Source organism: Trichomonas vaginalis, chromosome IV (assembly GCF_026262505.1).
Source record: "Trichomonas vaginalis G3 chromosome IV, whole genome shotgun sequence".
Classification (NCBI taxonomy): Eukaryota; Parabasalia; order Trichomonadida; family Trichomonadidae; genus Trichomonas; species Trichomonas vaginalis.
Window position 1 is genome coordinate 32,965,584 of NC_067206.1, and position 12,059 is coordinate 32,977,642.

General features: G+C 33.7%; 6 protein-coding genes and 2 pseudogenes across 8 annotated transcripts, besides 1 other annotated feature; 7 read left to right on the top strand and 1 right to left on the bottom strand.

Moving 5' to 3' along the window:
* Nucleotides 1–12,059: part of a mobile genetic element that runs on past both edges of the window.
* TVAGG3_0211780 (phage tail repeat-like family) lies at nucleotides 537–1,121 on the top strand (the record flags this gene model as incomplete). The annotated part of the gene is made up of 1 exon (XM_051226667.1): nucleotides 537–1,121. One exon carries the CDS (start codon nucleotides 537–539, stop codon nucleotides 1,119–1,121), a length of 585 nt encoding a protein of 194 aa, XP_051111653.1.
* Nucleotides 1,169–1,903, top strand: TVAGG3_0211790 (uncharacterized protein; the record flags this gene model as incomplete). Its single annotated transcript, XM_051226668.1, has 1 exon — nucleotides 1,169–1,903. One exon carries the CDS (start codon nucleotides 1,169–1,171, stop codon nucleotides 1,901–1,903), a length of 735 nt encoding a protein of 244 aa, XP_051111654.1.
* Nucleotides 1,956–2,813, top strand: TVAGG3_0211800 (uncharacterized protein; the record flags this gene model as incomplete). The annotated part of the gene is made up of 1 exon (XM_051226669.1): nucleotides 1,956–2,813. One exon carries the CDS (start codon nucleotides 1,956–1,958, stop codon nucleotides 2,811–2,813), a length of 858 nt encoding a protein of 285 aa, XP_051111655.1.
* Nucleotides 3,755–4,669, top strand: TVAGG3_0211810 (organellar and viral DNA polymerase type B; the record flags this gene model as incomplete). Its single annotated transcript, XM_051226670.1, has 1 exon — nucleotides 3,755–4,669. One exon carries the CDS (start codon nucleotides 3,755–3,757, stop codon nucleotides 4,667–4,669), a length of 915 nt encoding a protein of 304 aa, XP_051111656.1.
* TVAGG3_0211820 (organellar and viral DNA polymerase type B) lies at nucleotides 6,080–6,624 on the top strand (the record flags this gene model as incomplete). Its single annotated transcript, XM_051226671.1, has 1 exon — nucleotides 6,080–6,624. A coding segment is annotated over one exon (545 nt), but the record flags the coding sequence as incomplete, so codon positions are not given.
* On the top strand, nucleotides 6,780–7,396 carry TVAGG3_0211830 (KilA, N-terminal/APSES-type HTH, DNA-binding family; the record flags this gene model as incomplete). Its single annotated transcript, XM_051226672.1, has 1 exon — nucleotides 6,780–7,396. A coding segment is annotated over one exon (617 nt), but the record flags the coding sequence as incomplete, so codon positions are not given.
* Nucleotides 8,981–9,426, top strand: TVAGG3_0211840 (annotated as a pseudogene). Its single transcript has one exon. A coding segment is annotated over exon 1 (446 nt).
* TVAGG3_0211850 lies at nucleotides 10,398–10,995 on the bottom strand (annotated as a pseudogene). Its single transcript has one exon. A coding segment is annotated over exon 1 (598 nt).

Below are 12,059 nucleotides of genomic sequence, written 5' to 3' on the forward strand. Positions count from 1 at the left end.
ACAATAGCCAGAGGTGTATTTGGAGTTGGAAGGAAGATTTTGAGTACATTAGGTATACTTAAAGAGAAAGCACAACCTATTATACAAACTGTACAGAAAGGTTGGGATGTAGCACGAGATGCAACAAATCTTATTCCAAATCCTGAAACAAGAGGAAAAGTTCAAGGATGGATGGACAATGTAGGAAGACAAGCAGGAAACTATTATAACAAAGCAAATGACTACTATAACCAAGCAGGACACTATATGGACCAAGGTGAAAGATTCTTTAACAGAGGATATAACCATGCACAACAGTGGGTAAACAATAACCAACCGCAACCACCTCAAACTTGGGGAATGTAAAATTTTTTACTGAGATGAAATGAACAATACAGCATTGAGACAAATGGGTTCAAGATGGATTTGTCGGCTTCCAGCAGTTACACAACGTGTTTGTCAAGTTCTTCCTATACCTCAGGAAGTTTTAGACCGACTTAAAAAACCTAAACAACCAGTTGAAAACAAACCAAACTAAAATTTTTTACTGAGATGAAATGACCGAAGAAGTTGAAACGGTAGATTTGACACCACAAACAAAAAGTTCAGAACCATTGTCAAAACCTGTCAAAGAACTTACAGATGAAGAGAAAAATTCAATAATAGAAAGTGCCAGGTCTGGAAATACAAACCCTAACTACAAAGTCACTTTTCATAAAAATGGAACGGCAAGTATCTCAAAAAAGAAACAGACTCTCACAAATAAAATATTGAAGTCTGAAGGAGCTTTCGAGACAACAGATGGAAAAGTTTACTTCACTGACCAACAGTTCATTATAGAACATCTCATTGACTTAGAGTCGAAATATTCTAAACTTTACAACAAACACAAAAAGTTGAAAGGAAAACAAAAACAAATGGCATATGATATTTATGAAGATGTTGACGACACAACTGTTCCTGCAAGTGAAGTAAAGTCAGAGGAACCGAAAAGTGACGAAAAACCGATAGAAGAAGAAAAACCAAAAACTGAAGATAAACCAAAACCAAAGTTTAGTTTGGAAACTAAACCAAGTCAACCTTCATTAGCTGGTATGGGTTGGCGTCAAAGACTTATGGCAGCAGGCGGTTATGTAAAGTAAAGAAAAAAAATATTTTTTTTATTTTTATAAAAATGCCCCCATATAGAATGGATAGAAAATCTGCTAGAATAAAAGCAGAGTTGCAAAGATATGGTTGGAGAGTTTCGAAGAAGTTTAAATATAGGAAGGGAAGACCCATAAAAGTCTATGACAAATTGTCTGGTCTTCGCTACGAAATGGATTTGGAAACAGCACGTGCAAATTATCCAAACAGACTAGAGAGGTTAGAAGAAGAACGTCTTATGGACATGCCTTTCGATGTTAGTGAACCTCAAGTTGAAGGACACGACGGCTTTGCCAGATTCTACTGGAAACATGACGAACAATTGCATCCTTTGAGAAGGAAAAAAGGAAAAGGTGAAGACACACATGCTCCCATGGAAAGAACAAGATATGCATATGAGAAGTACCGTGAAGTTAGAAGTCAAATTACTTCTGGTCGAACCTTTACAGTAAACTTTGACGAAGGAAAGAACAAAGAAGGCTTCATGGGTGTACTTGCTGCCATACAAGACGGAAATAAGAAAGGACACAATCTCAGATTGACCATAACAAATTTGGATGGTCACATTTACTATGCACATGGCAATGTCACAACAGCTGCAATGCTTCTTGACGCTTTCAAGACTACAAAGAGAGAACAAATGGTTGACTCCGACTCAGACATTTTGAATGCAATTGAAGGAATTGCAAGTGTCAAGTTCGAATGGTACCAACCTAACCCTCAAGCAGTCAGACAACATGCTGGATACTTCCCGTTGGGAAACTTGTTTGTTAGATGAGAAATATGAAATGGCATACCATTTTAAAACCATATATTTTTACATATATTAAATGCTTCAGGTTGAAAAACAAAGAACAAAAGTAACAGATACAAAACCGTTAGACTATATCTTTACAAATGCTGGTAGGACTATTTCAGATGAAGAAATTTCATCCCGAGCATACAGGTTTGACTATCCAATTCGTTGGCTTCAAAGTCCTTCAGATGCAAAGGCAATAGGATTTAGAAGAGTTTTGTTTTCAAATAGAACTAACGCGTTTATGTTCGCAGTATATTTTCATGGGCAGTATAAAGGTTCTGATGGTCTAATAGACAAATTTGATGAAATGAGAATCTTTACAGTTCGTTCAGACGAAAGTCTTGAGAAAACTCTAAATGACTTTCAAACTCAAATGAACAAATATTATTGGGAATTTCAAGAAAAATACGACTCTTTACTAAATGGAACATACTATCTGAAACTAGAATATGACAAGATGAACTCCACCGTTTCATTTCAAAAGATTGAAATTAACCCTCCAAGAGATACAGAGTTTTTATTTTGGAAAGTAGACAAACGTTCTTGGGCACAATTTCTTCGGTTACTAAACCAGAACGAACCATTACCACCAGATGGTCCATTTAAATTTATACTTCCACCAGCAGATTTGACAGTTTATAGAAACGTGTTTGACCCTCAAAATGTTATGTGCCATGCAAGTTTCAGTTCAAGCAACAATAGTTTTCTATGTATCGGTAAGGACTTTTATGACTTTGCTTCTAAATTCTACGAACCACCTAGTAACAGTTTCTCTGACTTTCAAGTTTGGTTCACAACAAATGGTGTGCAACATATAATACCATTGTACTATGACTTTTATCTCGAATTGTCTTTCATATATAACTACGGAAAAGTGCTGAAAAAGTGAGTTTATGTTAGCATGTTAGATCTCACCTGTTTTTTCACCTCTTTTTTCACCCGTTGAATTTTCATGAAATTCCTTAAGATAGAAAAAAAGTGAGTTAAAATGAGATGTTTACTGAAGGGGTCACCATGTCACCGGGTAACCATGTGTCACCAGGTAAACTAACTTCTTTTAAAAAATGAGACAACATGACATTTTGACAACAACACAGGAAATATATTTTATCGTAAATGTTTTGTCATGATTTCATCGTAATGAGCGTAAATGACCCAAAAATATATTTTAGGTGAAGTGGTGAGATCTCACCTGTTTTTTCACCTCTTTTCTCACCCGTTGAATTTTGTATAAAAAGCAATCGCCGGAATTCTTCCGATTGGTATATTCTTCACAAAATGCTTGTTTTGAGGTCGAGCCACTTTTGGCTCCATCGTATTCTTTCAACCAAAACTCATGAATTTTGTTCTGAATTCAATAAAAATATATTTTATGTTAGCATGTTAGATCTAACACGTTTTCTAACCTCATTTCTAACCTCATTTCTAACCTCATTTCTACCATCGTAGAAAACTCTCGAAATTCATGAGTTTTGTGTGTTTCCTTAAGATAGAAAAAATAAAAATATATTTTATGTTAGCATGTTAGATCTAACACGTTTTCTAACCACTTTTCTAACCTCATTTCTAACCTCATTTCTACCATCGTAGAAAACTCTCGAAATTCATGAGTTTTGTGTGTTTCCTTAAGATAGAAAAAATAAAAATATATTTTATGTTAGCATGTTAGATCTAACACGTTTTCTAACCACTTTTCTAACCTCATTTCTAACCTCATTTCTACCATCGTAGAAAACTCTCGAAATTCATGAGTTTTGACACTTTCACAAAAAACATAAAAAATAAAGGTAGTTTTTTTAAAAAAATATTTTTTATTTTTATTGTAAGAACATGTTAGCAACAACTTCACCAAACTCTTTAGTCATGAATCCAACATCTATGTTAGTAGAAATGAAAAGCTTCATTCCTTCTTCATATACTTTCGAAACAGAAATCCAGAAGATAAAGCAAGAACTTCTCCAAGGAGATTTAGATTGCACTGCAAAAGATGAAACAAATGAACAGTATCTTTATGAAATGCAGGATATTATTGACCATCTACCTAAACTTCCTGAAATACAACAACAAAAGCTCACTATTCCTGAATTCGATGAAATAGAAGTCAAAGCAACTGACTCAGTAGAAATAAAGAAGTTCATACGTAAGGTTAACTATGAGTTTCTTGGATTTCATTGCAACCACAAAGTCATGGACAAAGACTGCGATATGGTATATAAGAACATCTCTGACATATATAAATCTGAAGAATTTAAGACCTACGACAACTTTGTTTCGTTAGTTGCAAAATGTGTATGGCAGATAAGAGATAAAGATAGAAGAGGTAAAGTATGGAACGAACAAATAAAACCAGCAACTTTTGAGTTAAAGAAAACCATTGACGCTATAGTTGTACTTGCAGGACAAATTTCAATGTACAATGCTAAAATGAACCCACAATGTTCAAAATGTAAAGCAGCAATGAGGAAATATAACTACTCCGTCAAAGAGATAGAACGTATGCGAAACGACTATGCTGACTTAAAGAAAGAAGTAGAGAAACCAGCAGAAGATAAAATGGACATATTGGCATTTCTGAACAAAAACTATCCAACTGCTGACGATTTCCTTCTATCTGATGTCAAGAAGAAATATAAAGAAACTTTCGGTATCGTTAAAACTTTTGACATCCTTCGTGAAGAAATAGAAGCTACAAAACTGTTTAAAGTCATGAACCATCGCAACATATACCATGTAAAACGCTTGTAAATAGTTATGTTAGAAAAGTGGTTAGAAAACGTGTTAGATCTAACATGCTAACATAAAATATATTTTTATTGAATTCTGTATAAAATTCTGAGTAAAATGACATATGGAACATATACCATGTAAAACGCTTGTAAATAGTTATGTTAGAAAAGTGGTTAGAAAACGTGTTAGATCTAACATGCTAACATAAAATATATTTTTATTGAATTCTGTATAAAATTCTGAGTAAAATGACATATGGAACATATACCATGTAAAACGCTTGTAAATAGTTATGTTAGAAAAGTGGTTAGAAAACGTGTTAGATCTAACATGCTAACATAAAATATATTTTTGTCTGATTTACGCTCATTACGATGAAGTCTTGACAAAACATATACGAAGAAGTTTATTTCCTGTGTTGTTGTCAAAATGTCATGTTGTCACCATTTTCAAAAAGATGTTAGTTGACCGAGTGACCGAGTGACCTGGTGACCCTCATGAAAAAAGAGGTGAGAAAAGAGGTGAGATCTAACCTCTTCACCTAAAATATATTTTTGGGTCTTTTACGCTCATGTTTGACAAAACATATACGATGAAGTTTATTTCCTGTGTTGTTGTCAAAATGTCATGTTGTCAGTAATTTTAAGAGAAGTTAAATTACCTGGGGACCTGGGGACCTGGTGACCCTCATGAAAAAAGAGGTGAAAAAAGAGGTGAAAAAAGAGGTGAGATCTAACCATCTACCCTAAAATATATTTTTGCTGAAAAAAATGACCAAATTTCATGAATTTCCTCATATGTTTGCGACCCGAGGAAAACCGCGGGTAGAGATTCCGTACGAAAATCGTAAAAAATTGCGAGTACGTACAAAAACGTAGTCGCCTAAAACTCATGAAATCGTGAAAAAATGACCAAATTTCATTATATAACTGTTATTTTTTTACGAAGAGAACTTTTGCACTTCGTAAAAAAAATCCCTGAAATCATATCTTTTATACAAGATAGAAAATCTTACTCGCCTAAAACTCATGAAAATCGTGAAATTTCTCTAGACCGACTTTTTTCGGTCTTGCATAAAACACATGAAAATCGTAAAAAAATGACCAAATTTCATTATATAACTGTTATATTTTTACGAAGAGAACTTTTGCACTTCGTAAAAAAAATCCCTGAAATCGTGAAAAAATGACCAAATTTCATTATATAACTGTTATTTTTTTACGAAGAGAACTTTGACACTTCGTCAAAAAAATCCCTGAAATCGTAAAAAAAATGACCAAATTTCATTATATAACTGTTATTTTTTTACGAAGAGAACTTTGACACTTCGTAAAAAAAATCCCTGAAATCATATCTTTTATACAAGATAGAAAAAATAAAGTTAGTTTTTTGTAAAATATTTTTTATCTTGTATGTAAGAAACAGAAAATGTTAAAGGTTGAGTTTGAAACAGTTAGAAAGATAGACAATGACACCAAAGTGGTTAGAATATGTGATTTAAACGTAAGATACTCAAAGAAATACAACAAATATTCTTTGTCAGACATTATATCTCCATCTGGAAAGAAAACAAAGGACTGGGTTAGAAATGCTTCTACTCAGAAAATTTTGACAAGAAATCCTGAGCTTATGATATCGGTAAGATTCTATGGAACTGCAGCATATCTCATCGACAAAAGTCTTATACCAATAGTTTTGTTATGGTTAGACCCAGTTGTTGGATATAACTTCATAACATATGGTTCATTCGATACGGAACGTTGCAGTGAAGGCTTACTTTACATCGTTCAGAAACCGAAGGACTTCAATACAAAGAGATATAAGATAGGAAGAACATATAATATAACTCAAAGATATGACAGTATAGTCAATAGAGTCAAGGTTGTGTTTGTTAACGATATGAGAGCTGCTGAAACAGAACTGCTTGAAGTTTTTGAGAAAATGTATGGTGCTCCCACGAAAGGTAAAGAAACGTTTGAAGTAGATGAGATAGGTAAAGCTATAAAATTATTTGACGAAGTTGCTGAAAAATACATGTAAAGCGTTTATTTTTGGTCTTTTGTGAAAGTCAGGAAATAACGCTAATTTTTTTCTAACAAATTTTTTTATTTTGTATGTAAAGACAGATATGACAACAACAGAGAACACAACAACTGCTATCGTTCATGAAGCCATAAATGAAGAATATGAGTGGGTTCAGTTTAACAAACAGTTACGTCTCATTCGTTCGGTCAAAGACGATATGTACCAAATGCAAAGTATTTTGAATGCTCTTCGTTCTACAAAGCAAGCACATCATTGGTTTGAAAACCAACAGACAAAAGAACTTTTAGAAGAATTTCCTCATATGTTTGCGACCCTCGGAAAACCGAGGGTCGAGATTCCGTACGAAAATCGTAAAAATTTGCTAAATGGTTTGAGAGGCTGGTATGTACATAGACTTCTTGTAAATGCTGTTGCAATGTGGGCTTCACCTCGTTACGCTTGTTATATTTTCATGATGTTAGATGAAATTCATAGACAAGAACGTGAAGAGATGGAAAACAAGCTTGAAGCAAAAGATGAAGTCATTGAAGCAAAAGACAAAAGCCTTCAGAAAAGAATACCACGTTCGGTACCAAAAGGAAAGGAAAAGAACTATAAGTATATGATTTATACTGAAGAGATGGAAAATGAAGAAGACAGAGATATGGTTATGTTGCATTTAGTCAGAAGAAACAACAAAAGCTTTTACGACCTTGCTAAGATTTACAAATCTGACAGAAATTGGTTCTATCGCGAAAACTTACCGATTTCAATGACACCGAATGAAGATGTGAAACAAATAGTTCAAGATACTTTACCTCAAACACACTATGATATTAAAGGTTGTACAATACTTACCTTCAAAGAAGATTTGCCATTGTTAAAGGAAAAAATAACAGAGTATTTTGACAACTTCAAACAAGTAGAGTAGATGAACCATTTATTTTTCAAGCTTGACTTCAGATGGCTCAGGTAGCTCTATAAGGTAAATTGTCTTGTCAAATCCTTCTGGCATTCCGAGTCCTTCCTTCCGACAGGAAGAACTCTTCCTTCCGACAGGAAAAAATTTTCCTTCCGACAGGAAAAAATTTTCCTTCCAACAGGAAAAATTTTTCCTGTTGTCCGTCCGTAAACCATTCAAATTTTCGAAAATTGAGAACTTTTTGGTCGAACTTCAGAAAAAGTTTTTCCTTCCGACAGGAAAAATTTTTCCTTCCGACAGGAAAATATTTTCCTTCCAACAGGAAAAGTTTTTCCTTCCAACAGGAAAAGTTCTTCCTTCCGACAGGACACAAACGAATGTCCGACGTACCACCAACCGAGTCCATTCCAAAGCCAGAAGAACCGACAGCCCCAGCACCACAACAGACTAAGACTAAACACTTACATTTTTCAAGCTTGACTTTTTACAATTTGAACTTTGTTCGCGTAGATATGAATTCTGAAAGAAGTATGAGGGTCTTGTATGACTTTGTACTTCTCCCATAGTTCATGTCTGTCAAACTTACCTGCCATGGACTCTTTCATAAGTTCCATGAAATCGTCTTCGGACAATCCGGGAAAAGTACAATGTCAGTAAGTATTCTCTTTACATCCTTACTTAAACTCTTGGCTGTCTGTACACAATGACAACAGAAATGTTAAAGTGTCTGAGCTTCTTAAGAATTCGACACATGTCTTGTTCTCTATTCTTTAACAAAGGATGAGAAGCAAAGTCATCTAAGATAAGAAGACATCTATGAGGGTAAGTCTTCCAATCGTAAGATTGCAATTTCTTCGAAATGTATTCTATCTCTTTCTGTTTGTTTCTGAAGTGTTTCTTCTCTAATATTCTCTGCATTTCCTCATTTGGGTCTTTAAACTTCGAATTGACATACTCATTTATAGCATTGTACTTCAAAACTCTTCTTTGGTACTTCTTTATCCAATCTAACAACTCAGAGTCTTTTATACATACTAACTTAGACTTCTTTATAATATCTTTGAACGAATTGACGGTTTGGTCAAATTGACCAGAAGTACTACAAATAACAACTAACTCATAGAATGGGTTCTTCTCATCTAGTTCTTGTTGTTGTGCAGCCATTTTAAGATAAGTGAAAGTCTTACCAGACCCAGGTGGTGCAATTAGACCTGTTATACCATTCTGAGCAAATAAGAACTTGTCATGTATGGGTTTTATCTGAGCATTTTCCAACTTCCTCTTGTTCTTATTTAAAACATTCTCAAATTTTTTGTCAATGTCAGCAAACTTTTTTTTCTAACATATTTTTAGAAAAATTAAAATTTTTATCTTTTTAGAAAATGTCTAGCGATTTCGCCATCTATATTCGAGACAAGCTTTTCGACAGCAAAACATCTGTAGACCATAAAATCTTACATAGTGTAAACAAGAAAGGTGAATTTGTTCTAAAGTTCTGTTTCTGGGAATATGACAAGAACCATAAAACATTAAGCAGAGAGTCTTAAAATTTGTCAATGACAGACTTGTTGACAGAGATGACGCCTCTTGGAGAGATGAAGTCCAACAAAACTTCTTAGAATGCAAAGAAGACACATGCACTGTTCTTGAAGATGAAATAGAAAACAGAATAGAAGAGCTATTAAAGGACAAAGAACTTTTACATAAATATGGTTCTGAGAAGTTTGACATAACTCCACCAGAAAAGAAGAAGAGAGAAAAGAAAGAAAAGAAAGTAGAAGAAGAGAAGAAAGAACCAGAGCCAGAGAAGAAGAAATTTGACATGTAAAAATAAAATTTTATTTTTAGAACATTTCTGGGTCAATGTCAATGTTCTCTTCCTCTTTAGGAGTAAACACTGGCTTAGACTCTAAAATCTTTTTACCCAATTTACCTTGAACTTCAAACTATTTAGACTCATAATATTCATAGTCGTCTGGCTTTCTTTGGTTCATAAGGTATAACAAGTTTGTATGCTTTGCCTTCTTTAAGGTTTGAAACCTCTGTCAAAACTTTCTTTGACTGTTAACAAACCTTCTATGTCTAAGTCTTCAAATTTCGCACCATTTTTAGTCACAATAGCAAACTTAACTGGTTCGATGTTCCAAACTTTGCTGAATGAAGACTTTTCAAAATGGTAGAAGTAAACATTCAAATATGTGAATGGGTCTAGTTCTTCTTTAAGTCCTGACATGTACTTGTTTACTGAGATGAATTTTGTCATCTTTTCTATCGGATAAAAAAATTTTTTTTTAAATTTACTCAGAAAAATTTTTCTTTATATATACACCATTCTGTACGTCTAAAAGACTTTTGACATTTGCCAAGAATGTTCGTTTAGACGCTGTCATATAACCATATTCTTGACAATATTGTTTATACGAATCGTACAATGACCTTTCATCTAAACACACTCAAAGTCAGTTTCATCTATGAACAGTTCATATACACTCTTGTTTGCTTCTAACAATGTTTGTCTCTCTTCGGTATGTGGAATTTGTCTTGGATTGAACTTAGAAATATCTAATGTCATGAAATATGAGAACAAGTGGTTGTAAAAGTCAGATGTCAAAGTTTCTGACAAAGCGTCAAAATATTCTGTATCTTGCAATATGAGCTTCTGACGTTCTGACAACTACATATCTTCTGTCAGAACTTTCTAACTTCATCGGAACAGCATTGTTTGAAACCATAACGAAGTTTGCAACATTTTCACAAACTCTTTGGTCTTTATATTTTCTTTCAACAACTCCAACTTTGTCTGTTATAAGACTCTTCAAAGCATCTGAGTTCAAAACTTTTGTTGTATCTATACTTTGAAGTTCGTTACATACTATAAGTTTCATATTCTCTATTGAAGAGTTAAATTTACCGCAGATGTTTTCTAAGTTTGTCATATTCGGATTCGAATAACCTTCTAACAGTTTGCACAAAATATCTGTAAAGAATGTGTTCTTACCTGTTCCTTGTTTTCCAATTATAATGAGAGGCAGTTTCATTTTTAGCACTTGGATGTTGTAAGATGTTTGCAAACCAACATAAGATATACTCATAAACCTTTTCGTTTCCATTGCATATAATTTCTTTGACATGGTCTAACCAAGCTTCTATAATATTTTCTTTCCATTCTACTTGTTCATATTTATATCCAGTGAAGATAGAATAGAAGTTTGGAGAAGGTGTATAAAACTTTATACCACGAACTGAAAAATCTTCAAGTTTTGACAATAAGATATCCCAAGCATCTAACATCTTCATGCCAACTTGTACGACTTTTATTTTCTTAAGTTTCTGTTTACATTCTTGTTCTGAAACTATTGTTGCTCTTGGTTTGTTAAAGACTACATCCTTCTTTCATAACATAACATTCTGGGGCAGAGTCGACATAAATGACTAAACGTTTCACGCTGACTGTTTTGTATAGTGGGTGCTATGTAAATGCTAACTATAAGTTTTGAGCTGTTGGTAAGTCCATAAAATTGAACATTATGGTGATGAAGGTTTTATAAAATAAAAAATATTTTTTTATTGCTGACTGTTGTTGCATTTTGTTTTTGCAATTTGTTGTTCTTGGAGCATTTGTTGGATGAGGTTGTGTTCTTGTAATTACAATAGCTTCTCACGGAGTTGCATCTTCAATCTGAAACTTTTGCGATCATTTGACAAGCTACTATAGGACAATAAAAGTTTTACAGGACACAAGTTTGCGTTAAGTAATAGGTCAACGTTATATGGCCAAGTGTTTGAGAGTTCACCGTAGGTTGAAGATTCTGGCTGTCGAATGAACTATAGGCAGAACCGCAGAGAAAGTATTGTTTATCAGCGCATAAAGGTTATTGTATGTTGTATAATGAGTTATCTGTGTACGATATAAAAGGATCACGAGGTGTTAAAATGAGAAACTTTACTTGAGAGCCTTAGAGCGAATATCATATACACACATTGTACAATGTAATTACTTAATACCGGAACATTTTCGGCAACTAATCAGGTTATATGTTTACCACGGGATTTACATATAACATATGACTAAAAACAAATTAATTCTGTTTACTACCAACAGTTTCCTAAACAGGGAAAAGGTGTCATACAAGGAATTCTATTCCTATGACATTAACACAACAATCTATATATCAAACTGGTTAAAGTGATTCGAATCGTACAAAACTTAGACCAAAATGATACGTATACTATAACAATACTTACTCTGCGTTGCTATTGTCATTCGAATTCAGAATTTTCAACCTTATGAACTCAAACACTTGGCAAGTAACTGTTGACATTATTTGACGCAAACTTGTTCCGTAAACTTTTATGCCTATGTATTCAATGACGGCAGAAAAGTTCGAATGAGGAAGCAAAGGTGAAAGTATTGTATTAAAGCACCAACCAAATTCAAAAACAATCAAACAAAATGCAACA